Source organism: Canis lupus, chromosome 10, assembly GCF_011100685.1.
Source record: "Canis lupus familiaris isolate Mischka breed German Shepherd chromosome 10, alternate assembly UU_Cfam_GSD_1.0, whole genome shotgun sequence".
Taxonomy (NCBI): Eukaryota; Metazoa; Chordata; class Mammalia; order Carnivora; family Canidae; genus Canis; species Canis lupus.
Window position 1 is genome coordinate 22,947,627 of NC_049231.1, and position 24,327 is coordinate 22,971,953.

At 46.2% G+C, this 24,327-nt stretch overlaps 1 protein-coding gene and 1 long non-coding RNA gene across 16 annotated transcripts in view; one reads left to right on the top strand and one right to left on the bottom strand.

The window, feature by feature from the left end:
* LOC111097630 overlaps positions 1-17,982 on the bottom strand; it is a 47,280-nt gene extending 29,298 nt beyond the window's left edge. For 7 of the 9 annotated variants that reach the window (XR_005365520.1, XR_005365519.1, XR_005365522.1 and 4 more), the window contains exons 1-3: positions 17,619-17,982; positions 16,858-16,924; positions 15,871-16,052 (exon numbers count right to left, since the gene is read on the bottom strand). This is a non-coding gene — a long non-coding RNA (uncharacterized LOC111097630). The remainder of the gene's footprint in view (positions 1-15,870; positions 16,053-16,857; positions 16,925-17,618) is intronic. The other 2 variants (XR_005365517.1, XR_005365524.1) reach the window with 2 other exon arrangements.
* Positions 1-24,327, top strand: part of EFCAB6 (EF-hand calcium binding domain 6) — a 234,318-nt gene that overhangs the window by 155,420 nt on the left and 54,571 nt on the right. For all 7 annotated transcript variants that reach the window (XM_038550277.1, XM_038550279.1, XM_038550280.1 and 4 more), the window contains 3 exons: positions 8,331-8,427; positions 13,375-13,493; positions 22,635-22,829. In XM_038550277.1, coding sequence (XP_038406205.1) covers positions 8,331-8,427; positions 13,375-13,493; positions 22,635-22,829 — 411 coding nt within the window. The remainder of the gene's footprint in view (positions 1-8,330; positions 8,428-13,374; positions 13,494-22,634; positions 22,830-24,327) is intronic.

Genomic DNA, 24,327 nt, shown 5'->3' on the forward strand with positions numbered 1-24,327 from the left:
CCCAGATAAAGGACCCAGGTAATGGGTGGTGGGCCGAGATGTGAACCCAGGGTACCTGTTTGGAAGGGCCCCTTTCTCTGCCTAGAGACCTCACCCTCTTTCACTAACCCACCACACCAGCCTCTCTCTGCCACCAGCCAAACCTTGATCCCCTCCCTTTCTGGAAACCATCCCACCCTCTCACTGGGGCCCCTCTGCCTTCTGGGCCTTCGCTTTCCACCGACATTATCAAAACACAATACTTTTGAAAACCTTGAGGGTTATAAATTTGTTGAAGAGAGTAAGACCATCTTGTTTGTTTCACAAAACATTTTCATTTTTAGATGGATAAATACCAATTAGAATGATCGGTCCATTGGCCTGTTTCATTTTTTATATCATCTTTTCCCTTCCAATCTGTTCCCTTGTTTAAAACACACCTGCCTGTCCATTTATCTGCTGACAACCCACATCAAGTCCATTTTGGTGCGTGTGCATCATAAAAGATGGAACAACACTATCACGTGTCTCTTTAGCAAAATTAGATGCTCCAGCTTGTCACAAAATATTGTATGATCAGGTCTTTCTTGTTGAATGAGTAGGTGAATTTAAAATGCCAAATTTCCCTTTTGTTCTTGGAAATATATCATTCACTTGTCAAGTGATTTGGCTTATATGATCAGTTGCACAATCATCACTGGAATCAGTGCTGTTCTGTGTACATTTCTCTTCTGGTTCATCTGATCATCTTCTTATCTCAATTTTCTTCCCTTTGCCATTTGAGCATGAAATAAGCATTCTGAATTTCTAACGGTGATTGATGAAAAAACTAACATAACAAAGATGGTGTTGCTGTCTCCTTTTATACCTTCTCAAAAGATGCTGTTATACTTTGGGCAGCATGATCAGGAGACTAGAGAGTGATTCATTTCAATATCATGTTACCAGCTAGGCAAGTCCCCCATTTTTTGTTTTCTTAATACTGCTTTAGTCTTTTTTTTTTTTTTAGTATAATTGACAACAATTAATGAGTATGATTGACCATTTCTTAGGATAATGAAATAGGTCTAATTGAAATCAAGATCACTAAAGACCCTATAGTATGTATGAGGGTCAATGGACCCATATGGTATTGCAAGATAGAATGAGTTTTATCTCATAAAATAATTTTTTGTTGTTCTTTGAAAGATCTCTAAGAAAAACTGAAAGTCATGAATGTCAGTTCTTTTCTATTTCTGGATTATATAGAGTTGTCATTTCTCCCTTTAATTTTTGATATAATTCACGAAAGAGGTGATCAGGTCCTGGAGTTTCCTTTGTTGGAAAGACTTTAACCATGAATCTAATAAATTTAATGGTGAGATCATCCATGGTTTCTCTTCCTTCTTAAATGGGCTTTTGCAGTTTGTGTTTTTTCAGATATTGGTCCATTTCATCTAAGTTGTTAAATTTATGGGAATATGGTTGTTCATAGTATTCCTCCTTATTATTCTTTTAATATTGGTGGGGTCTCTAGTGATATCCCTTCTTTCATTTCTGATATTGGTAGTTGGTATCTTCTGTCCTTTTTTTCTTGATCCATTTAGCTAAAGATTTATCATTTTATTGATATTTTTAAAAGACCCCTTCTTTGTTGCAGTGATTTTGCTCTGTTGTTTTTCTGCTTATGTTTTGTTGATTTCTCCTCTTTATGACTTCCTCCTTTCTTCTTGCTTAGAGTATAGTTTGCTCTTCTATTTTCTTAAGTTTGGAAACTGAGATTTTTTTATTCGAGTTCTTTCTTTTCTAAGAGAAACCCTAAATGCTAAATGCTATTAATTTCCCTATCAGACCTGAGTTGGCTACACCCCACAGAATTGGATATGTTACAGTTTTAATTTTCATTCAGTTAAAAATATCTGATTTCCCTAGAGACTTTCTTTTGTTCCACAATTATTTAGAAATGTGTTTTTGTCCATTTCAAAATATTTGGATAGCTTCCAGCTTTCTGTTATTGATTCCTAGTTTAATTCTGTTGTGGTCAGAAAACATACTGTGTATGATTTTAATTCTTTGACATTTGTTCAGCTTTATTTTATGACCCTAGAGATGGTCTGTGTTGGTGAGGATTCCATGAATATTTGACAAGAATGTATATTTGGCTGTCACTGGGTGGAGTGTGCTCATGAGATCAAGTTGGTTAATAGCATTCAGGTCTTCCGTGTTCTTGCTTATTTTTTATTCATTCTGTGAGTTTCTAAGAGAGAAGTGTTGAGCTCTCCAACAACTGTTATGCATTTGTCTATACCTCCTTCCAGTTCTACCCACTTATGCTTCATGCATTTTGATATCTGAAAAAGATCATATATTTATATTTATCATTTCTGCTTCTCTTCCTTTATTTCTGAAGTTCTAAGTTTCTCTCTGCTGTCATTTTCCTTCCTTTGAAGAACTTCCTCCAGCAGGTCCTTTAGAGCATGTCTACTGGAGTTAAACTGTCTTAGTTTTCCTCCACAGAGAAGATCTCTCTTGCTCCTTCATTTCCTTCACAGAGAAGATCTCTCTTGCTCCTTCATTCCTAACAGAAGATCATCTTTGCTGGGTATAGAATTCTGGGTTATCACAGTTTTCAACAGCTGTTGTTCCATTGCTTTCAGGCTTCCATGGTTTGTGGTGAGAAGTCTCCAGTCATTCTGATGGTCTTGCTCCCCTCCCCCCACGTGGCACCTGTTGTCTTCCTCAAGTTGCTTTTAAGACCTTTTTTCTTTATCTTTGGTTTTGAGTAGTTTTAGTATGATGTGTTTGAGCATAACTTTCTTTATCTTTTTTTGGGTTCACCAAACTTCTTGAATCTGTAAATTCATGTTTTTCATCAAGTTTGGGAGGGTTCCAGCTATTATTTCCTCACATTTAAAATTTTGTCAGTACCAGTCTCTCCCTCCTTCCCTTGTGGTATCTGAAAGACACGAATGTCAGACTTTCTGGTTTTGTATCACAGGTCTTTGTATTAGTCCCTGAGGCTATATTCTCTCTTTTTTTTTTTCCTGTTGATCAGATTTGATTGATTTTATTCATCTGTGTTCAAGTTCAGTGACTCACTCTTCTGTCATCTGCATGTGTCATTGAGCCAACTCAGTGAAATTTTTATTTCAGTTGTATTTTTTTTCAGTTCTGAAGTTTCCATTTGGCTTTTGTTGTCCCCCAGCCCTTTTTTCAAAGCTTCTATTTCTTAGCTCACAACATCTGTCTTTCCACTTAGTTCAAGGACATTTACTGTTACTTCCTGGTTATAGTAGCTGCTCTAAAATATGATAATTTCAACATCTGGGTCATTTTGGAGTTTAGTTTCTATTGCCTTTTACCTTGAAAATTGGGATTTTTCCTGGTTGTATATCGAGTGATTTTGGATTGTATCATGGACATTCTTAATATTATATTATGATCCTCTGGCCCTGTGAAAATCCTCAGTAGTGTGTTGATATGTTTTTTATTTATTTTTTAAGCAGACAAATCAATCCAGTTAGGTTCAGACTGCAAGTCTTGACCTGCCTTCTGTGGTTTCCATGTGAATTTAGTTTCAACACCATGAGCAGGCCAGCCCATGTGTGCAGCACCCTGGGGCAAATCTTCACTACATGGCAGTCAAGTTCTCAAGGCTTCTGCTATGCTGTTTTGGATTAGTTTCTCACGTGTGCACAGCAGAGGTGAACCTGGGACTTCCTGCACAGATTTGGGCAACTCATTTTCCAGATCTCCCCTCTCTATTTTTCCCCACACTCTCCAGCCCCCAGAAAGGCCCTTATTTTTTGTTTTTTTGGCTAGGAACTAGGTTGTAGCCTATCTGTACTGTATATACTTCCTATGACTGGGTCCACCCCCAGGGCAACTAAGTGAGAGAAAAAGAATAATGTGGATACCTCCAACGATCCTTGAACACAGAATGTATCTTTGGGTGAAAGAGAAGAGTTTCAGTTTTAGGACTCCACTTGGCCACTACTCCTGCTGGCCCTGTCACAAAAATGCAATATTGTAACTGGGAGTCCTTGGATCAGGACCAGGAAGGTGGAAAGAAACAAAAGAGGCATTCTACCCCCATACTCATTGTACTCCAGGACCCTCCTTCCCAGTTCTTTGGTCAAAAGAACAGGTTTTCTTTCTTCTCATTTTTGAGATTTTGTAGATTTATTTGACACAGAGAGAGAGAGAGTACAAGCAAGGAGAGAGACAGAGGGAGAGGGAGAAGCAGACTCCCTGCCGAGATCATGACCTGAGCCAAAGGCCGATGCTTCACCAACTGAGCCACCCAGGTGCCCAGAACATGCTTTCTTTTGGAACTTTTTTAGCCTGTGTGTACTACACAGTTCTAGAATTAGGATTGCCCTTAAGCCTAAGATGGGAATTTGTGTGGAAAAGAACCCGTGAAACTCACACTCTATCAGTCATTCAAGTTTTGATTTTCTTCTCCATCAGCCTCCTATTATTTACTTTTCTGTGTCTTCGGTTACTTTATGTATTCAGTCTAGAGTTTTCAGTTGTAATCAGGGGAGGAAGAGGATGGAATGTGCATACTCCATCTTACCTGGGCCCAGAGCCCCATTTCAGGACTTTAACCTGCCTGGAGTGCTAGTCCCTGAGATCACACAGCTGTCTCATCATCACTCATGCCTCAAAGAGCTGCTCCCTGGTCTTCTCAGCTGAGGATTCCCTCTCACCCATCTTCAGTTCCTGAAGTTACCCATTTCATTCATTTCCCCCATGTGTCTGCTGTAAGTTCCCACCATCGCAGCGTGAGCTCCTTGAGGACGTCAGCTCTGTCCATGTCAGTGTGTCTGTAGGCCCTAGAGCAGCATGTAGCAAGAGTTTGTATATGTTTGTGTCTGACAGACTGTGCCTTCCTGACTATCAAGTTCTAAAGAGCCAGGTAATAGGAGAGGAAATCATTGACTTTTGGAAAAGGCCATAGAAAAACCTTCTGATCTCTCTAGAGGAGATGAGTATGTAAAACGGGACAGGGAAAAAATGGATGGGAAAATTGTAGGAGTCTGACTTGAGCATGGTTCCCTAAGAAAATAATCAAGACTGGGCAGCCTGAGTGGCTCAGTGGTTTAGTGCCGCCTTCAGCTCAGGGTGTGATCCTGGAAACCTGGTATTAAGTCCCACATCGGGCTCCCTGCTTCTCCCTCTGCCTGTGTCTCTGGCTCTGTGTGTGTGTGTGTGTGTGTGTGTGTGTGTGAGATGAATAAATAAAATCTTAAAAAAATAATTAAGATTTATGGACTCGAAGAGAAATCAGATTGGCAGGGGCTGTTTGGAGACATGTTTAAATAGTGAGATCAGTTTGGACACATTAACTTTGCAGATGTAGAATCTGCATCCTTTGGGGGAAGTTCAGGTGAGATCTCTGGGTGCAGGTTGGATTTAGGAGGAGCATAAAGGTGAAGGCAGGGGAATATGTATCATTAGGACCTACCATCCTCTTAAGGGATAACTGTGAAAATGCAACATAATCCTGCCAACCTTCCAAAACCTTCATGGTGAACTAGTGAGAGAAGATTAGACTATTTGACCCTTTGATCCCTTTCCACCCTTGAAATTCCATGATTCTGTAAAGTCCGGTAGGCAGTTGGAAAGAGATGGAACAGAAAAGGAGGTGAGGTTATCACACGAGTGGTACAGATGTGTGGGTAAATGGCATCATGGTGTGGTTAGGGACATGAGAAGGGATGACCTTTCAGAAGAATAAATACACTTTGGGATGGAAAAAGAGGAGTGGTCAAGGATAGAGGGTAGCCAGGTAGGGAGGGGAAAGCACACTGAAGGCACACATTTGCCTGGCCCCAGGGGAGGTGTCCTCCTCCCCCTCAATGGTGTCATTTCAAGAGCAGCATGATGAAGGCAGCCGGAGAAGGGAGAGATGATTAACAGTGACACATGGAATAGAGAAGTTAGCAAAGACCCCTGGATTTGGCAAAATAGAAATAGTCGGTGAATTTAAAGACTGGGGTGGGCTCAATAAAGGCAAGTGTGCCAGCCGTAGTTTATCTGTGTACCCTCATGAGCTGGCATTTTCCAGGCCCATTCTCGTTTGGTCCATCTGAACGGTAACAAAGGAAGAGGGAAGAGACCCTGTCCAATCTGCCGCTGGTCGTCAACACGCTGCCAACTGAGTAAATGCAAGAGCTTGTGTTTGCCAAACTGTGGGAGTCACAGTTTATGTAATTCACCAAAGAAGCATGCTTAAAATAACACCTTGTCTATGTGGCACACAGGTCAGTAGCCCAGGGTAGATTTCTGGTCTAATGATGGCCACAGTGAACTAGCAGGTGGCTAGCAGGTGCTGGACACCATAGGTCATCAAGGAATGGAGGAGTTGTCTGGGACAACTGTCTGGGAGCAGCAGAATTTCTTAGAAGGGATTTGAAGGAGAAGCCACATGGAGAGCAATTATTACTGCTTACTTTGTTGATTTTAGTTGCCGTGACCTGGCTTGTGGTCTGCTTTTGAAATGCATGACAGCGTGGAACTTCCAGGAGAGCCTTGTCTGGTGGGAGGAATCTGCAGGCCCCGCTTCTCCAGCCCTCACACCGAGCCTGGCACTTGCTCGCCAGCATGCTGGCGACATTGCATTTGTTCAATTGAAACAGAAATGCTAAGTGGGAATATGACCCCCAGTGTGTAAAAATCAATGGTGGCCTTCACCTCTATGAAATTTAATACTTGAGGGCACCTGGGGGGCTCAACCGGTTAAGCATCCAACTCTTGATCTCAGCTCAGGTCTTGATCGCAGGGTCGTGAGTCAAGCCCCTCATTGGGTTCCATGCTGGATGTGGAGACTACTTACAAAAAAAAAAAAAAAAAGTGATATTTAATGGATCTTTTCCTACAAAGAGTGAAGCTAAAGGAGCATCAGACCTGTAGCTTCAGATGGAAGTGAAAACGGTAGTGAGAAAGCCAGCTGTGGCATCAGAGACCTGAGTTTGAATGGCTCCCAGGTACTGGCTGTGTGATTTTGGCAAATTATTTAACCCCTCTAAACCACAGCTTCCTCTTTTGCAAAGTGGGATGGTAACGCCAGCACTGCCAGGAAAACTCAGGATTCTGGGTGTCGCCTGTCACCTCACTGGTCCCTGAGTTCCTGGTGGTCATCACTACCCCCGAAACCCTCACAGTGCTACCAAGTGTCACACATGGAGGGTCATAGTCAAAGCAGCCCTTCATTGGGGATTACATAAACCTTTGACTTCCATCATTTGGAACACAAATTCCTGCATTTTCTCAACTGACAGCATAGTGGTTGACTTTAGACTTTATTTCTTATAGTCAGTTCATATGCAGAAGTATAATACTTTTTAAAGGGGCTGCATGGAGCTTGTTTGCTGTCTGTCCCCTACACTGTTTTTCTTGGGTCCCATAACAAAATTTATATGAGGATATGTCTGCATGGGCCTCGGTCAGGCGTCCCTCTTAACCACTCTTAGGCAAGATGTGCTTATCACCCACATGAATATGCCTGTGGGTATCACCTGCCTATGAATACGTGCAGGTTCCAAGTGGGGCCCCAGATGTGATCCCATTTCAGGAAACCATCTGGGTGGTGTGTGTATGGTCCGTTTTGCTGGAAGAACGTCTTGAGTGCTCTTGTATCTGCAGGGAAAATACTTCAGCTGCAGATCTGAGTGTGGAAAGCTCAGGTGCCCAGGAATGGAGTGATAGGTGCCCCCAGAGCAGAGCAATTACAGAGGAACGAGTCGGGAAGGGTTTTATAGGTTTTCATACACCTCCCTGCCTGAGTGGAAGACTACAGGGCACTTCAGCCAGCTGCAACCACAGCCCTCACTGTGGCCTAGCCCGGTGGTAAACACAGAGTGTTTTTTAAAGTGTCTTTCATGTCCATCATTCTGTGAGGAAATAAACAGAAGTTTGATCATTTTACATACTGTGAGCCCCACCTTTGCACATCAGCTGGGAGAGAGTGAGTAATGCTCCCCCGTTGTTCCTGACCTGTTGCTCAGTCTGCATTCCAATCATTCCAGTATGTGAGTTCAGAAATAAAAGTTTTTAGCTGTCTTCCTCTGAAGACACCGTTCTATTGTGTTTTTTCCCCTTCTGAGAATAAATGAGCCCTGTTTGTTTTGTGAGCTGCAGAAAAAGTTGAACAGCATTTATCTGAAAATAAACAAGGACTTATAAAATTTAAGAAGACTTTCCTAACATGCAGCTGGGGTAATAAGACTGTATTTTAAGAATTAAGTTAAACCAGATGTGAAATAACAGACTTTAGCTGTGTCTTTGAAACAAACGGGGATGGGGAACCCCTTGGGAGATTAATGAGTCCATTAAATTTAAACACGGCTATTTTTTTTTCTTTGAAGACCAAAACAGAAGGTCGCAGATTCAGAACTAGCTTGTGAACAGGCTCATCAGTATCTTGTTACCAAAGCAAAAACCAGATGGTCAGACTTATCTAAGGTAAGAAAATGATTATTTCCTTAAAAGGAAAGGGAATGTATTTCAGTGTTCCCAGATCATTGGGATGATCAAGCTGTTTAGATCCAGTCTTTGGATACCTAATCGGTGACTCTTTCTATTCTTCAAGTACTTATTCAAAATAAGTTCTCACATTCAAGGTCAACCAGTGTTTAGAAAAATGAGTAATTGTAGGACAGAAATGCCTAGCTTTAATCTCAGGTTTGGTATGAATTAAAAATTTAAGTGAAAAAAAATGACACTGTCATATTATTTTCAACACAGTTAAAAACATGCATCTTTAAGTGGTATTTCCTCCTGCCTTCCAAAATTCTAGAAAGCACATTTTGAACAAAGTGAATGCCCTCAACAGGCAGTCATGTACACTGATTCCGAGACCGGAACATAATCTAACGACGGCTGTACCCCCAGGACAGTAGAACTGAGCATGTAGGACTGGGTTCGGCCAGAAGTCTGGAATGTGGGATCATCATTTCATAATCCAGCAAGGACACAGTAACTTCACCTGAGGGAGTATCTTTAAAACCACGCCATGGAGGTATTTTCACATTATTGTGAAGAATGCCTCCACTTGGTTTCATTTGATCATTTTCTTTCTATGCCTATTTCGGCCTGTGCCCAACATGACTTCCTGTTCTATAAGTCCCGTGCCACCCCCCAGGCTGCCTATCCCCAGTCCTCTGTCCTCAGAGTTGACTGTGGGGCCCAGGGTGGCAAATCACACAGAAACGTCCTCGCATACCCACTGGGCAGGGCTGGCCTACCAGAGCCGTCCTCTGGGAATACAGGGCCAGCTCTGGGCTTATAAGCTGCTAGGCTGCAGCCACACAGCCATGCCAGCCGGGATGGAGAGCACACTGAATGACACCAGCCTCCTCTCCTCCCTGCTACCTCTGTCCCCTCCTCCTCTCTCTGCTCTGCTGGTGCTGCTCTCCATGGGCCCAGGGGCTCCTGGGGCCACTTCCAGGCCCTTTCCAGCTTCGTCTTGCCTCACTTTGGTTTACACAGTGTGTCTCAGGGGGGCATGTGGGTTTGTGCCACAGATTTGGTGGTAATGAAGGCCTGTCTGTTTCTCCCTCTCGGAGCCCACAGAGCAGGGCAGGTGGCAGTTAGGAGCAAAGGCAGATTATTAACAAAGCAGATGGGCACCCTGGGGAAAATGCTGGGGAGTGGCCAGAGGGCTGTAGAGGTCTTTGTTTCTGCCTTGTGGCACCCATCCTTCCTGAAATACTTCCTCCCCTGGCTCTCTAGCAGTTCTGTTGGGCCTCCTCTGCTCCCTGCCTGGGGCCTGTCCCCTCTCCAGCTGGGTGACCCCTCTCTGTCTCCATGTTCACTCCTGCAGGCACATCCTCTTCATTTGCCTTTCCACATCTTGATCCCTGTGACCTCTCAAAGTCTTCTTTATCCTTGAAGCTCTGGGGAACCCCAAGTGTGTTCAGAGGAGACATGGGGACCCAGAATGCTCTGCTGCTAAACAGTGCAGCCTCAGGTCTGTCTCTTCTGGAAACTGAGCATGCCGGGAGTGTAGGGAGGGAAGAAGACTTGAAAGGTTACAGAGGAAGAGCAATCAGAGCAGCTCCATAGGGGTACATGGAACCACTTTGTTGGGAGTCAGGGGTCACCTCCTGCCCATCCCCACACCTCTCTCTGACCCCCTGCAGGACTGAATGACCCTGCATGTCTTATTAGTATTATATTGGACATCTCTGCCACTCTCTTGATTTGATTTGAATAAAGCTCTGAAGGCATTCGTTCTAAATTCTGAACCTACGGGGAGGCGTAGATAAGGCCGGGAGCCTTCACAATGGCTGCCTGGTGGTGAGACAGGTGTTCTCTGACCACCAGCACACTCCTGTTCTTTCCTTCTGGGGTGCGGCAAAGCTGGGGCCGCGTCTCCCTTCTGCTGCATTGCTGTAGAGGATTCACCAAATGGGACCTGCGAGTATCAGAAAGGATGTAGTCTCTGGTAAAACTGCGTGGGAAACTTGAACAAGAATTCTAGGGGGATCCCTAGGTGGCGCAGCGGTTTAGCGCCTGTCTTTGGCCCAGGGCGCGATCCTGGAGACCCGGGATCGAATCCCACATCGGGCTCCCGGTGCATGGAGCCTGCTCCTCCCTCTGCCTGTGTCTCTGCCTCTCTCTCTCTCTCTCTCTCTCTGTGTGCCTATCATAAATAAATAAAAATTAAAAAAAAAAAAAAGAATTCTAGTATTGAGCCATCCAGCCATGTTCATTCAGCTAGGGCCCCCGGTGAGCCGCTTAGCTGGGCCGGGCCAAGGATGCCTCCAGCCGGACACTCAGACACGCGCAGCCCCCATCCCATTCTGGGCGGCCTAACCTGGTCGTTTCCACCAAAGTGTTTCTGGAGAATAAGTTCATTGAGTTCTTCAGCAAACACTTTGAATTAACTATGCACTGTTGTAAGGTAGTAAAGAGACTGTGACCAAAAAAGACAGGATCTCTGTCCCCAAGAGACTTGTGGTACAAATACCAATAAGGGTGCTAAAGAATTGTGTGAATTACAATTGCAGTGGCTTGTTTTTAAGCTTATTTTTTAAGTTGTGGCTCTATGATGGGATACAATGCTAATACATATTATATGTACTATAAATAATATGTATGTACATATACATGTGTGCATAATATACATGAACATATATATTTAATACACATAATAACAATGTACATGTGTAGTTAGGTGTCCCATAGTTAAGGGCATACATAGTGTCACTGTGTATCCCAAGTTGTATCCCGCACATCACCACCATCCAGATGAAGGAGGAGAACACTGTCCATGTCTTAGACGGTGCCGCACACTGTGTGTAAAGGGCCAGATAGTAACTAGCTTTGGCTCCGTGGGCCATCAGCTCCAATCCCAGCTCCTCGGCTCTACTGTGGTGGCACTTGGTAGTGTTACAATTAATCTTCCTCCTCTGTAGTGGATGTATGATGGTATTTCACTGTAGCATTAAGTAGCATGTGTGAGTTACTAATGAGAGTATCTCTTCACTTATCCCCAAGTCAGATTTCCTTTCTCCATGCAGTGCCTGCTTGTGAGTTTTCACTGGGATTGTCTGGTTATTCCTCGTTGGTCAGTAGGAGCTCGTGTTACAGTTTGGCTACTGGTCTTTTGTAAGTGATCTGTGATGCAACTGTCTTCTCCTGGTTTGTGCTCTGTGTTTCCACCCTTGTCCTGGGATATCTTTTGGTAAATAGAAGTTCTTCTTTTTGAGACATTCAGATGTGTTAACATTTCCCTGTAGGTCTTGTGCAAGTAACTGTCCCACCCAAAGTCATGAAGATGTCCTTCTAGCAGCTTTCCAGTGTAGTCTTTCACATCCTGGTCTTGAAATCCTCACTGGATGTTTCCTTTGTGTTGGGAGGCAGAGATCCACTCCCACTCTTCTATATGGAGACCCAGCTGTCTAGCCCCTGTAAAGCCCATCCTTTCCCTCACTGATCTATGGCATCACCACCATCCTGCATCAAGGCCCCTGCATGTCTCTGGGCTCCTCACTCTGTTTCACTGGTTGCTTTATCTGTCTTGGCACTGATACCACATTCTTGTAGTCACCAGAACTCAGTAATACATTTTAATTAGATGGTAGGCAAGTCCTTCCTCCTCGTTCTTTAAGAGTTTATGAATCAGTTTGTCAAGTTCCACAAAGATACGAAACTTAATGGGATATTCGTTTGGAGAGAAATAATGTCTTTACAATTTTGAGTCTTCTAGTTCGTGAACATAGTATATCTCCATTTATTTTGATATTTTTAATATCTTTCATTAAAGTTTTAGACATTTCTGTGTGGCAGTCTTACAATCATTTGTAAGATTTGTTCCTAGGACTTTCTATTTTTGACGCTATTATAAATATTACTTTTTAAATTTTGTTTTCTGTGTCTGATACATAAAAATACAGATGAGCTTGCCTATTGATATAAAATCCAGATTTCTTGCTAAATTCTCTTATTACAGTAGTTTATTTGGGGCTTCTCCCTGTACATACAGCCATGTCATCTGTGCATAATGACAGCTCTATTTCTTCCTGTCCTATTGTTACACCTTTGATTCCCTTTTCTTATTTAACCACACTGGCTGACACCTCCAGTACAATGTTGAAGAGAGAGCAGCAGGGATAGCACCTTGTTCCTGATCTTAAAGAGAATGTCTCCACCTTCACCATCGGGTGTGATGTTTGCAGAAGACTTTGTACACGTGCCACTGTATCTACTCCACAGCTTTGTTAGAAGGGTCAAACGCACTATTATGTGCAAACAGATTAAGTCAGTGTTGAGTACGCGAGTTACCTGCTGGTCTGTGGGCCTCTTAAATGGCTGACAAATCCCCAGATGCCTTTTGCACCCCTTGGGGTCATTTAGAAGGTACCATGTCATCTTGTCACAACAGCTGGGTCTTCTGCACCTCGTCCCCCTCATACGGTCAGAGAGCCCAATCCATTGTCAGGATGAACACCTCAGGCAGCATGGGCTACAGTCTCATGCTCTGCTTGACCCTTATTTCTCATAGTTTTTGAACCCAGGTTGTTGATCAGGAAAAGAATCCAGATCACACACCTGAGACTACTTATTACTGGGAAACAAGTCCCTTTGACTATGTGATACTTGATCACGTTTTGCTCTGTCGCCTTCTTTATGGGAATGATGAGGGTATCTGGAACTTTGATTTAAAAAGGGTACCCGAGGTGATGGGCACTGAGGGGGGGGCACTTGATGGGATGAGCACTGGGTCTTATTCTGTATGTTGGCAAAATGAACACCAATAAAAAATAAATTTATAAAAAAAAAAGGGTACCCGAGCAGGTAGACGGGGAGAGAAATGTTTTATATTGTTCCAGTTATTGGCTATTGACAATCCTCTGGACTGCCATGAACACATTTTATATGTTACTAAATGTTGTCGTGTTCTAGAATTTTATAGAAACTGATAATGAGGGCAATGGCATCCTTCGGCGGCGGGATATAAAGAATGCGCTCTATGGATTTGATATTCCTCTGACACCGAGGGAATTTGAAAAGCTCTGGATGAGGTAAGTGGAATCTGAGGGTGGGCTCCCTTCCATCCCAACAATCCCGGGTTGCCAGCTGTAGGAAATTCAGTGCCAGCCTTGCATTGCTACTTGGAGGTGAGGTGCGGGGTCCAGAAAGGTTTCCTCTTGATTGTGTCTATCCTGTATCCTTGCTCCCCCGAGGAAGCCTTGGAAAAAGAGTCTGGTCTTTGGGAACATGGAGGATCAGGGTAAACACTCCCCACCAATATCAGACTTGAGAGGTTGTCATTTGCAAGGGACCAGGAGTTCAAGGCCAAACTGAATCACTCTCCAAAGACGTCATCCTAATACAGCAGCTCAGCAGACAGAGCCACAACAGCTAAGGGGAGAAGCAGTCTCTCCCCATTGCCCAAAGATGGAACTCAGTATCGCACAACTGTTTCATAGATACGTAATTTGTTGAAAGAAAATAACCAAACTTTCAGCAACTTGGAGTAGTTTCCCGAGGGTCTCTTAAACTGAAAATAATATCTAACATTGGTTACATTTCTCAGAATGTATTTTAGATTTAGCTGTTTTGGATGAGGCCCCCAGTTGCAATATTCCCCACGTAGGTGTCTGAGTTTCAAAGTACACTAACAATGCGGTCCATTTCCAAGTTCCAGATCCATCTTTGAATTACCTCCGTCTTCATGATGTATTCGCTGCTGCCCGCATCCCCCCAGGACGGCACACCAGGATTGTGCATCCTCTCAGGGGCAAGCTTACGGAGCAGCTCGTGTAATTTTTTAGCTTTTCATCTGTTCAAAGTGGAAGGCTGAAATGTTGGCCGAGTTTAGAATTAGGTGGGCTGTTTTGTGTCTAATTTAGAAAAGCAACTTGAAGTTCTTACAGAATCCTTATTTTTTTAAGATCAGTTCCAACACAGGGCCAATTTAGGCTCCTTATTCATATTCTCTTTCAGTAGATTAAATGAGTAGGTCCCACTGAGTAACCAAAAGGTTGGGGTACACTGGCACACATACGGGCGTCCCACTCTGCAGGCTTTTTGGATGATGCAGAGGTGACTGTGTGGTCCCAATAGTCAGGGACCTGTCGGGGGGCACAAGCAGGAATCCAGATGCTGGGGCACAGTGTCACCTATGATAAATGCCAGAGTAGGAAACACAGCAAGGGGAATGGGAGATAAAAGCGGGAATGCCGGGGGCCATAGAGGAGCTGGAAGCTGTCATGGCAGGAATGAGGTTGGAATGGTTCCAGGGGGCCGGAGGGGAAGGAGGACTGTCTGACCCATGGGACAGTCGGGGAGGCATTCCATAAGCCCCGGCCTGGGGCTCTCAGGGTGAGAAAGGAGGAGCAAGGCTATCACGGCCCCATGGTCCTAGTTTTCAGGCATCATTAGCCAGGAAGCTGGGAAGAGTGAAGGCTGAGTGGAGTCACCGTGTCACCCTGCCATGCTTTAGGAAGATGAGTCAGGAAACTCATCTCCCCAGGCCCATCCAGAGAAGGGATAGGTGGGCCCAGGGAGACTGTTGTCTCCATCAGGGTAGGGCAGGATGAGCTCCTGAGCTGGGCACAGGCCATAGGAAAGAGGACTGTTGGAGCCAAGTATCCCCCTTGAGGGCTCCCATGTAGAGAAGAGGACACTCACTTGTCTTTTTGAAGGTGGGATAGAGCACATGTCCATTTAAATGAGAGTGAGATACTCCCTGTTGCTTTTGGCCAACGTTCCTGAATACATTTCTCGACATTATTAAATGTACACATGTCACATGTCCTATGCTGAAAACTGTGAGGTCAGAATTTTATCTGTGTTTGCTCAGCTGACTGCACCCCATGGATGGTGAGGGGTTAAGAGGGAGAGCTCAGCCACCATGCATGTGGTTGTGGCTCCTGCCTCCATCCTTACAGCTGTGTGGCCTCTATCAAGTTACTCAACCTCTCTGTGCTTCCCTCTGCTCTAAATTTGTTAGAATGGTGTGTTGGTTAGGGTAGCCTCGCTGCAGTAACAAACGAGGCCAGCATCTCAGGGGCTAGCCCCAGTAATGTCTTGATCTCATGTGGGTGTTGGGGGATGTGCCAAATCATTCAGGGACCAGGAGTCCCACCACCCTCTGGAGCTTTTATGTCTACCTGCAGAGAAAGGGAAAGAGCACAGAGGACCATGTGGTCAGCCTTGTAGAGACTAGGCCTGGAAATGTGGCTGTCACTCTGCCCACATTCTGTTGGCCAGAGTTCCTTCCCATGGCTGTTCCCACCTGCGAGGGAGTCTGGGAAAAGCAGCATGGATATGTGTCCAGGGACAGAAAGAAACGGTGACAGGGAAACCCATGACGGCATCTGGCACATGTGGAATTACCTCCAAGGGAGAAGCAAGAGGGATATTTGAAACAAAGGAAATTAGGAATGTACATACCAGTGTCTGGGCAGGAAAGCAGAAACCACTCGAATATTTCTTCACGCAGTGTCTGGTAACGAAGATGTCAGAGGGCCGGAAGTCTGAAGGGGGAATGTGGTCTTACTCAGAGGCTAGAGGCTGCAGCCCCATGGGCTCGAAGAGTAAGAGAGGAGGGGGGGTCACTGCTCCCCAGCGTGGGACTGGAGGGCGAAAGAGAAACAGGGTAATTCTTGGAGGTCAAGAAGATGTGTCCACCCCAACGCTGCCTCAGAATCTGCTAGAAGCTCAGCCACTGTGCGCTGCACAGCCATGGCAGGAGGCACCACTGCAAACAGCCTGCGCTGCCCTCTTTCCCCTTCTGACTGGGCACACCTCCCTGAGAGCAGCCCAGTACGTAACTCAAAAGATGTGCTGAAGGATGAGCATGGGGTTGAGAGCTACCAGGTGAACATCCGGCTAATGGGCAAAGGAAGGTGTCACGTTGCAGGACTGCAGAATAACCTGGGTGCCCGGGATGCAGGCAGCCTGGGATGGGCAGGAGAGCAGACTTCGGTGTCCGCCGAACCGAATTGTAAAGGTCAGGACAAGGTAGGGACCCTATCCTAAGGCCAGGTGTATAGTAGGGATGGACCTAGGCAGGCCTGCATTCTAGAAAGATCACTCTGGCCACAGGGAGGAGGATGACTTGCAGGACACTGGGTGGGAGACACAGAGATAAATTAGGGACTGTCTTCAGTGGTCCAAGTGAGAAGTGAGAGCTTTCCTGGCAATGCAGTGAGGACTGGGAAGGAGGTGACAGGTGTGAGAGAGTTAGGAAGAGCATGCGAGCCTTCAGCAGCCTAGAAGGAGAGGCTGTGTGAGGAGATCAGATGCTCCAGCAGAAATTGGGAAGACAACCTGAGGCAGATGAGGGGCTTGCAGTTAAGGGCTGTGCTCTGAGCAAGAGCTGCACCTGGTCCCATGGCACTCCACACTGAGCGGTGTGACCACGGGCCAGTGGCTCACCTTCTCTGGGCTTCAGTCATCGATCAAGTGTGATGGCAGTGGGGACCAAATAATAGATGCAGAGTACCTGGCATACAGAAGCATAAAAATTGGTAGCGGAAAAATCATATAGATTTGAAATTCTTTTCCAATTGCACATACTCATTTTAAGAGTCTCAGAAAATCCAGAAAAGCATCAAGGGAAAGAAAAGACAACAACGAAGAGGCCGTAACCCACTCAGCAGACGGAATAAATGGTGACCTGGTGGTGAGGCTTTCCCACCCATTTTCTCCACATTCCCATGATCTCAGCTGATCCTCACCCCCATTCACCCTGGCCTGTGCCCCGCAGCCGCTCCGTGTTTGCTGGCGACGGCAGGTGCCACGTCCACCTGCGGTCTCCCTGACAATGGGAGGCACGTTCTCCCCCGGGGAACTAGGAGGTCGAGGGCGGCTGGGACCCACATGACACACTCCGCCAGCTGCGGGGGTCTGCTCGTCAGAATAGGAAAGCCCTCTAAAGTGGGTGGGCAGGCAGGAGTAGACAAATAACATTCTGCTCTTCAGAAAATATAAAATTAAAAACTAGGGTAGAATATAGAATATAGTCAGGAAAGAATAGCATCCATTATTCACTCCAGATTTATTAAGCACCTGTGAAGTGCACCGTTTTAGAGGCTCAGATTAGTCTGGAGGGTCTAGTTTATGCTGTGGAAGTAAATTAATGAATTAACCCCCACATCTCAGTGGCGCAGCACACCAGTGTTTCCTTTCTCACTCACCCAGTGTCTCCAGCATGTTTACCAGCTCTCCTGGACGATTCTCTTCCAAGTTGTGGTTTGAGGAGCCGGCCAACTTCCAGTTTGTGGCTTCGTGGGGCTCTGGGGGGGGCACCTAGGAGCTGCAGGATCGCGGGGGCGTGGGTGGGCTCCCGCCCCAGGGTGACAGCCTCCCGCCGGGGGGGCCCGGGGCTGGCCCTCAGCCCCACTAACCTCACGGGGGCCTGCCGGATCCCGGCACTGCACCCCCCCCCGCCGCCCGATCTGCACAGTGTGAAGCGAGCCGTGCCGTAGGCTGGTTTATCAAGGATTAAAGGAACAAAATGTTCCAGCCTGAGGGAGGCTGGTGTGAAGAGGAACCTGCTCACTGAAGCCAAATCAGGATCTGTGAGGATGAGATTTCGGGAGCGGGTGTTTGGTGTGGTTTGGGAGAGCTTGCTAAGAATGAACTCCATGATGAAAGTGTATTCATTCATTTCTTCATTCATCTGAGCAATCACAAAGCAGGAATTTGGGGGGACTTTCTAAGTTGCTGGGGTTCCAGAGACGAGGTTCCAGAGACTTTTCCCAGTCTCAGGCTGCTCACAGCTCGGCAGGGAGGGTAAGCACGGAACATGATGGTGCGGGCCGTGGGAGCTTCGTGGGTGTTCAGGGAGGGGTCCGCCCCCACCGCTCCAGAGATGCGACGCCTGAGCTGGGTCTTAATAAACAGTCATCATCCAGAGGTAGGGAGGCGCATCCCAGGGGGCAGAGGCCCAGAGCCCAGAGGCGGGGATGTCTGAGAGGGGAGAGGAAGGACACTGTCCACCAGCACAGAGCCTGAGATCCAGAGCCTGTCCGGCCCGGGGACCACTGGCACCAGGGTGCCCGACAGGCCTGCCCAGGGCCCCGCCGTGGGAGCCACTCCCTCGGGGACGTGTTCAGCATGCGGAAGACCTTCTGTAGCCTCATTTCATCAGACAGAGTTCAACTGTTTTGGATTTAAAACAGACTTTGCTGAAAACCATGAAGACAATGAATTCTAAAAACGCACAGAAGGCTAGCATAGGAAGGCAAGTCTCCAAATTAACAGTGTACGGTTAGTTGCCTAAAGCCAGCTAACCAAGTGGACTTGATAGAAAGTTTTTTGGGGGAGAATTGGTCCCCAGTGTTTGCACACTTTTTGATATGGTAGGTAAGCTGTATCTCGGTATTCCAACATAAAAAGAAGAGACTGTGCAAAGATACCTGTGCCGTATGCACCCACTCGTGGGAAGAAGCCCTGAAGTCACCAGGAAGCTTGATCATCTGCATGGACTCAGAGGCACCCGGTGAGAGCCGGCTGGGCGCCGTGCTGTGGGACACCCAGACAAGGAGAACCCCCAGGTGGGAAAGGACTTAGAAGGGTCCATGAGTGAGGTCTTCAGGTTAGAAGACACTATTGGACACAGTAGCAGGGAAGGGGTTTTGGAAGCCCTCAGGGAGCACTGGCTGGGTAGGCTCCTAGCTCCTAAGAGAGCTTTTCAGGATCCAAGTTGTCTGGTACTCCAGTGGGCGGCCTCTGACGGAGTGCGGTCCCCCTCCTGACATAACCGAGGCCAGACCACCACTCACTGGGGGGCACGGGGAAGGAGTCACGGCCCTGGAGGGCCCCAGAACCTGTGACTCCACCAGGACTTGCTGAACATGCCGAGGCCAGCTCAGGCAGGGGGACACTGTACCGGGGGTGGGGTGGGGATATGAGCCATCGGACCACCCTCACAGGTGACACCTATGAGGATTCTGTATGGCCCAAGCCACAGAAGGTGTCATGTCTCCTTCTGCTGCCTGGCCTGCGTCATCAGTGAGGCTGACCCCAGACCCTCCAACTCTTGGGTCAGAGGTGGTGGAAGGTAGGTCTGTCACTGATGTAATGATCACGTGTCTCAGCTGAGCATAAAGGACTGAGACTTCAAGGGAAGCAAAGCAGTCCACAAATCCTGTGCATAACTGAATTGCTGGATGTACAATAAATGGGCAGAGTAATCTGATTATATCATAAATTAGTGGCCATTGCCACATGCAAATGCAAACTTTTATGGGTCCTCTGTTTATGTGCACATTTTTCCTGGCACATCTGTTGCCGAGCCATTTTAAAATTCAACCTTTATAGGCAAGTTGATTTTTTAAAATGTTACACAAAGGATTATATAATGAAGGGTGAGGTTATGTAAGCTGAATTAACTCTCTTATTATTCACATTCATAACAATATTTTAGTTGCAATTGTGCAATCTGGTCCTCTGTTCCTTTGCGATGAGAATAGAATGTTTATGATCTTTATTAATGAAGTAATTAAGAAGTGTCTTTTCATTCAGTTCAAGTGTCATGATTTAGAGTTTGTTGTCAGTAATCTCTTGTGCGTAACATGCCAGGATGGCAGCGCGTCCTTAGGAACACACGTCCTTCGCATGCATTAGCTCAGCAGACAAGTATTGATAACAAAGCTTTGTGAGGCCTGTTGCTGGGCCCTGGGAGTTTGTTTTAACACAGCCTGGTTGCTCATGGTTGCTCCTCAAGAAACTTGCTGTGCAGCAGGGAGCGAAGGCATGTTCTAAAATGTGGTTGAGCCTTTGGGTGGTGAATAGCAGCCACAAACACCAGCACTCACTGGGTGCCAGGCCCTGGTCCAAGCCCCTGTGTGCATTTACCCATCGATCCTCACCATGGCCCAGAGAAATCCAGAGGAAGGTTGAAATGGAGCACTTTTGACTTAGGAAGGGGGATGGGGGGGTCATTCTGCCTACCATTCTTTCAGGAGCCCCCCTGTAGGAATAGGGAGCCTTGGTGAGCTTTATTCAAGGGGTGTCTTGACCAGAGTTGCTGCAGAGTTACTACATCGCTCTGCTTGGCCCAGGGTAGTCAGGCCTGAGGCAGTTCAGGGGGAGAAGCATGGCCCTGGGATCACTGGAGGAGCTCAGGGGTGGCACTCCTTCCCCTTCTTAGGGACATTGATGGAAAATAAACCACCCTTTCTGCAGCTCGAATCTTATCACCAGCATCAGGAAGAGCTGTTTGCTAGAGCCCCTTGTTCCACCTGGAGCATCACAACCCTGGAACCACAGGACATGCCTTGGCAGCCAGAGACCCCACAGGCCTTCTTTTGTGGGTGTGTCACCTTGTTTTGTTTTAGAAACCAAATTCACTCCGGGGGGGGGGGGGGGGCGGGCGTTGCAAGTACTAAAGTTACAGTAACAACAGACACCTGGGAAGGCCCCAGACCGTTTCACAAATATAGTAAGAGCATCAATCAGGGCACTGACCTGAGATGTTAGGTCTAGGAAGGCCTTCAGTGGCTCACAGATGAGGGACCAGAGCCCCAGAGTGGCCCGAAGGCCTTGCCAGAGTCTCAGGGCCTGTGAGTGTGGCTTTGACTTGGAGTCCTCCACCCTGTGCTGCCTCACAATCGCCCAAGCGGAATCTCCTTATTTGTAGGATAGAGTACCTGATAACAACGGTCTGGATGCTGATAGGGAGGCTGGAAGTCAGACCCCCGGCAGAAGAAAGCCGGGAGCTGCAGAGGTGTAGGGCACAGAAGTCACGAGCAGGGGAGAGGGAGGGCCCCCCACCCTCTGTAGACACCTCAGGGAACAGCCCACTTGGCCCTGGGGAAGGGTGGATGGCATGCCAACTCCCAGGGTGCTCTTGAGGGTTGTTTGTTTTTTAAAGATTTTTATACATTCATGAGAGACACAGAGAGAGAGGCAGGCTCCCATGGGGACCCCGATGCGGGACTCTATCCTGGACCCGGGATCACACCCTGAGCCAGAGGCAGATGCTCAACTGCTGAGCCCCGCCGGCTCTTCAGGTTTAGCACAAGTACATGGGGTGTTTGCCTAAACTGCCTGCCCCTCACCCTCCTCCCACCACCCGCCCCTCCAGGACGAGAAAGTCGGGTAAATAAATACATTTTCTTCACTGCTGCTCAACTGAAACAGCCACAAAGGTCTCTGCGTCGGAGGCGAGCCAGCGTGGATTCTGCAGATTTTCCACGTCTTGTCAGTTAACGAGCAGAATAAAGCTCGGCCGCATAAAAGCCGCTATACTTGTGCTCAGAGAGCCGGCCGGCCGGCTGGCTAGGGGATTATGCCCACAACATTGTTTAAATATAGTCTTGGTCCTTGTAACTCAGAGTTCACCTGGGAAAAATCACGTCTGCAAATACCATTTTTATCGGTCAGATGAGGACCAAGATCTTTTTGGTAAAAATAAGTGCTTTTTTTTTTCCTTTAAAGAAAATTGGCAATTTGCCTTAAAATTTTTTATTGAAGTAATTCTATTCTATTTGAATAATGCTGGGAGATAAAAACCCTCCATTATGCCTTTTTTAATGAATTATAATTCAGAAACATCTCAATAATAGAAAATGACATAAAAGGTACATAGCATAATTCTTATCTTGTTTTCCTTACTGGTCGTGCTCGCTGGTTGTATATAATTGGCATCTCTTCAAAGAGGAAATGGGGGATTTGAATCAAATGGCATTCATTTATTTAAGTTTTAAGATTGAATATGCTTTTTGAAGGACTTTGTTCTAAACCTTAGCATAGTTCCCTTACATGTAGGTACTCAATAAAAATTAAAAAAAGAAGAAGAAGAAGAAGAAAGAAAAACTGTTGAATGAATGGCAGGTTTGATTTTAATTTTCTCTGGTCACAACCATTTTTTCCAGCTGAATGACAAGAGAATGAATTTGGCTGCTCGCTCCTGGAGTGGCCAAGATCACCTCACACCAGAATGGTGTGACCATTCTGTGGATGAGATCAACTTCAATGAGTTGGTGAATGCCTGAGGCTCTTGTCCAGTGCAGATTCAGACTAGGTCTGGGTGCCCCCCAGAAAACCCACATTTCTGGCTCCCCCGGCCGAGCTGATACTGTAGGTCTGCAGAGGGGACCAGAGTGGTAGGGAGCTAGATGAAGCCCTCACAGTGCAGATACTGTCAGAACCCAGAGGATCCACCCCATGGTGGCTACTGATGATGGTCTTGTTTGTTTTCAAAGCTATGACACCGAGGGAAGAGGGCACATAACTTACCAAGAATTTCTACAGAAATTGGGGATTAACTACTCAGCAGACATTCATCGGCCCTATGCAGAGGATTACTTCAACTTCATGGGTCATTTCACAAAACCCCAGCAGATGCAAGAGGAGGCCAGACAGCTAGAGCAGAGCGTGGACAGGACTGCGCCAGTTAGGTGAGTGCGTGAGTATTGTGGGTCCGTGAGCTGGTCACCTGTTCGACCCATACCCTTGCTTGCAGCAAGACTGGTTTCAAAGTGGTACCTGCCAGTGCTGGCAAAGCTGTTGTGAAGTTATGATACTCGCTTGCTGCTACAGATTCTAGAAATGGGCACTAGGTCCCAGGGCTATAAAGGAGCTAAAAAGCTATGAGCCAGCCCCGCCTTATCCAGTGAGAGTCTCTCACAATTCCTGTTTTGTATGTCACCCTTGAGAACATATTAGGTGTTTATTAACCTACACATCTGGGCCCTGCCCCTCACTCAACAAGAAGGCAAGTTCCAAAAGGACATGCCTGATTTTACGCAGTGCAAAAACAGTACCTGACACCTCATCGGCACCCTGTAAACCTCTGTCGAATGAATGAATAAATGAACTAACTGACCTATTCTTTAACTCAATACTTTGGGGACTATATCCCAAAGAAATAATGTGGTGGAGGCCAACAGTTAAGTGGTGGGATGATACGATTTGTACTGTGTATCAACAACAAGGGACACCTGCCAATCCCAGTGAGTGCACTGGCTGATAAAGTGTGGCCCCAAGGAATATGAAAAAGTATATGCCTATTCCTTTAGCATCACGAAGACTGTGAAAAATGTTTGTGACAAGGGCTAATTGGAAATGACATTTTCACCAGTATGGGTAGTGTGATTAGAACTATGTCAAACGTGTGTGTGCCTGTCCACAGGGACCAAAAGATGCTGTGACAAAGGTAATGTGTTGTATTTGGATGGTGGGCCCTTACATCACCATTTTCAAAGTTCAAACTAGTTACCAATGTCCTTTTTAAAAAATGTGCAACACAGGAGAAAATGTTCCTACATTCGATGTACCCATAAAGCAGTGGGACAGATGTTCTTGATCCATCCTAGGTCCTGGTGGTCACCTGTCAGCACTTGCCACGCCTGGGACTCTATCCTCGCTCCACAGCTGCCTTAGCCCCATGCTCTCCTCTGTGTGTCTGTCTGTCTCCTGTCTGTCACTTCTGCTCTCTGTCCCCACCACCTCAAATGGCACCTGAATGAGTAAATGAGTTGCTAAAGAATCTGCAAAGGAAATAAGAACTCCCAAGGACACAGGGAAGAAATGTGATGGCTAAATGGGGTTGTAAGAGAAAAGCAGTTCAAACGTACCCCTGAATTATGTCCAAGTTACTGAGTTACAAAGCCTGAAGGAAGAGAATCACGTCTGTGAAATTTAAAGTAAAAATATGCGCAAGATTGGTATAAATCAAATATGCCATAAAACTAATGAAAAAATGGAATTTATCTTTACCAGACAGGGCTGGCCTCATTACCCACTCGTGTCTTCCCTCCTGCCACTTGTGAGTAATGAGGCTCCGAGAGAAATCTCACATCCTCGGCACACTCACGGCACATTCTTTCCCTTCCTGTGTTTCTGTTTATTGTGCGACTATGAGCCACCAGACCGTGCATCTCAGATCGCCAAGCT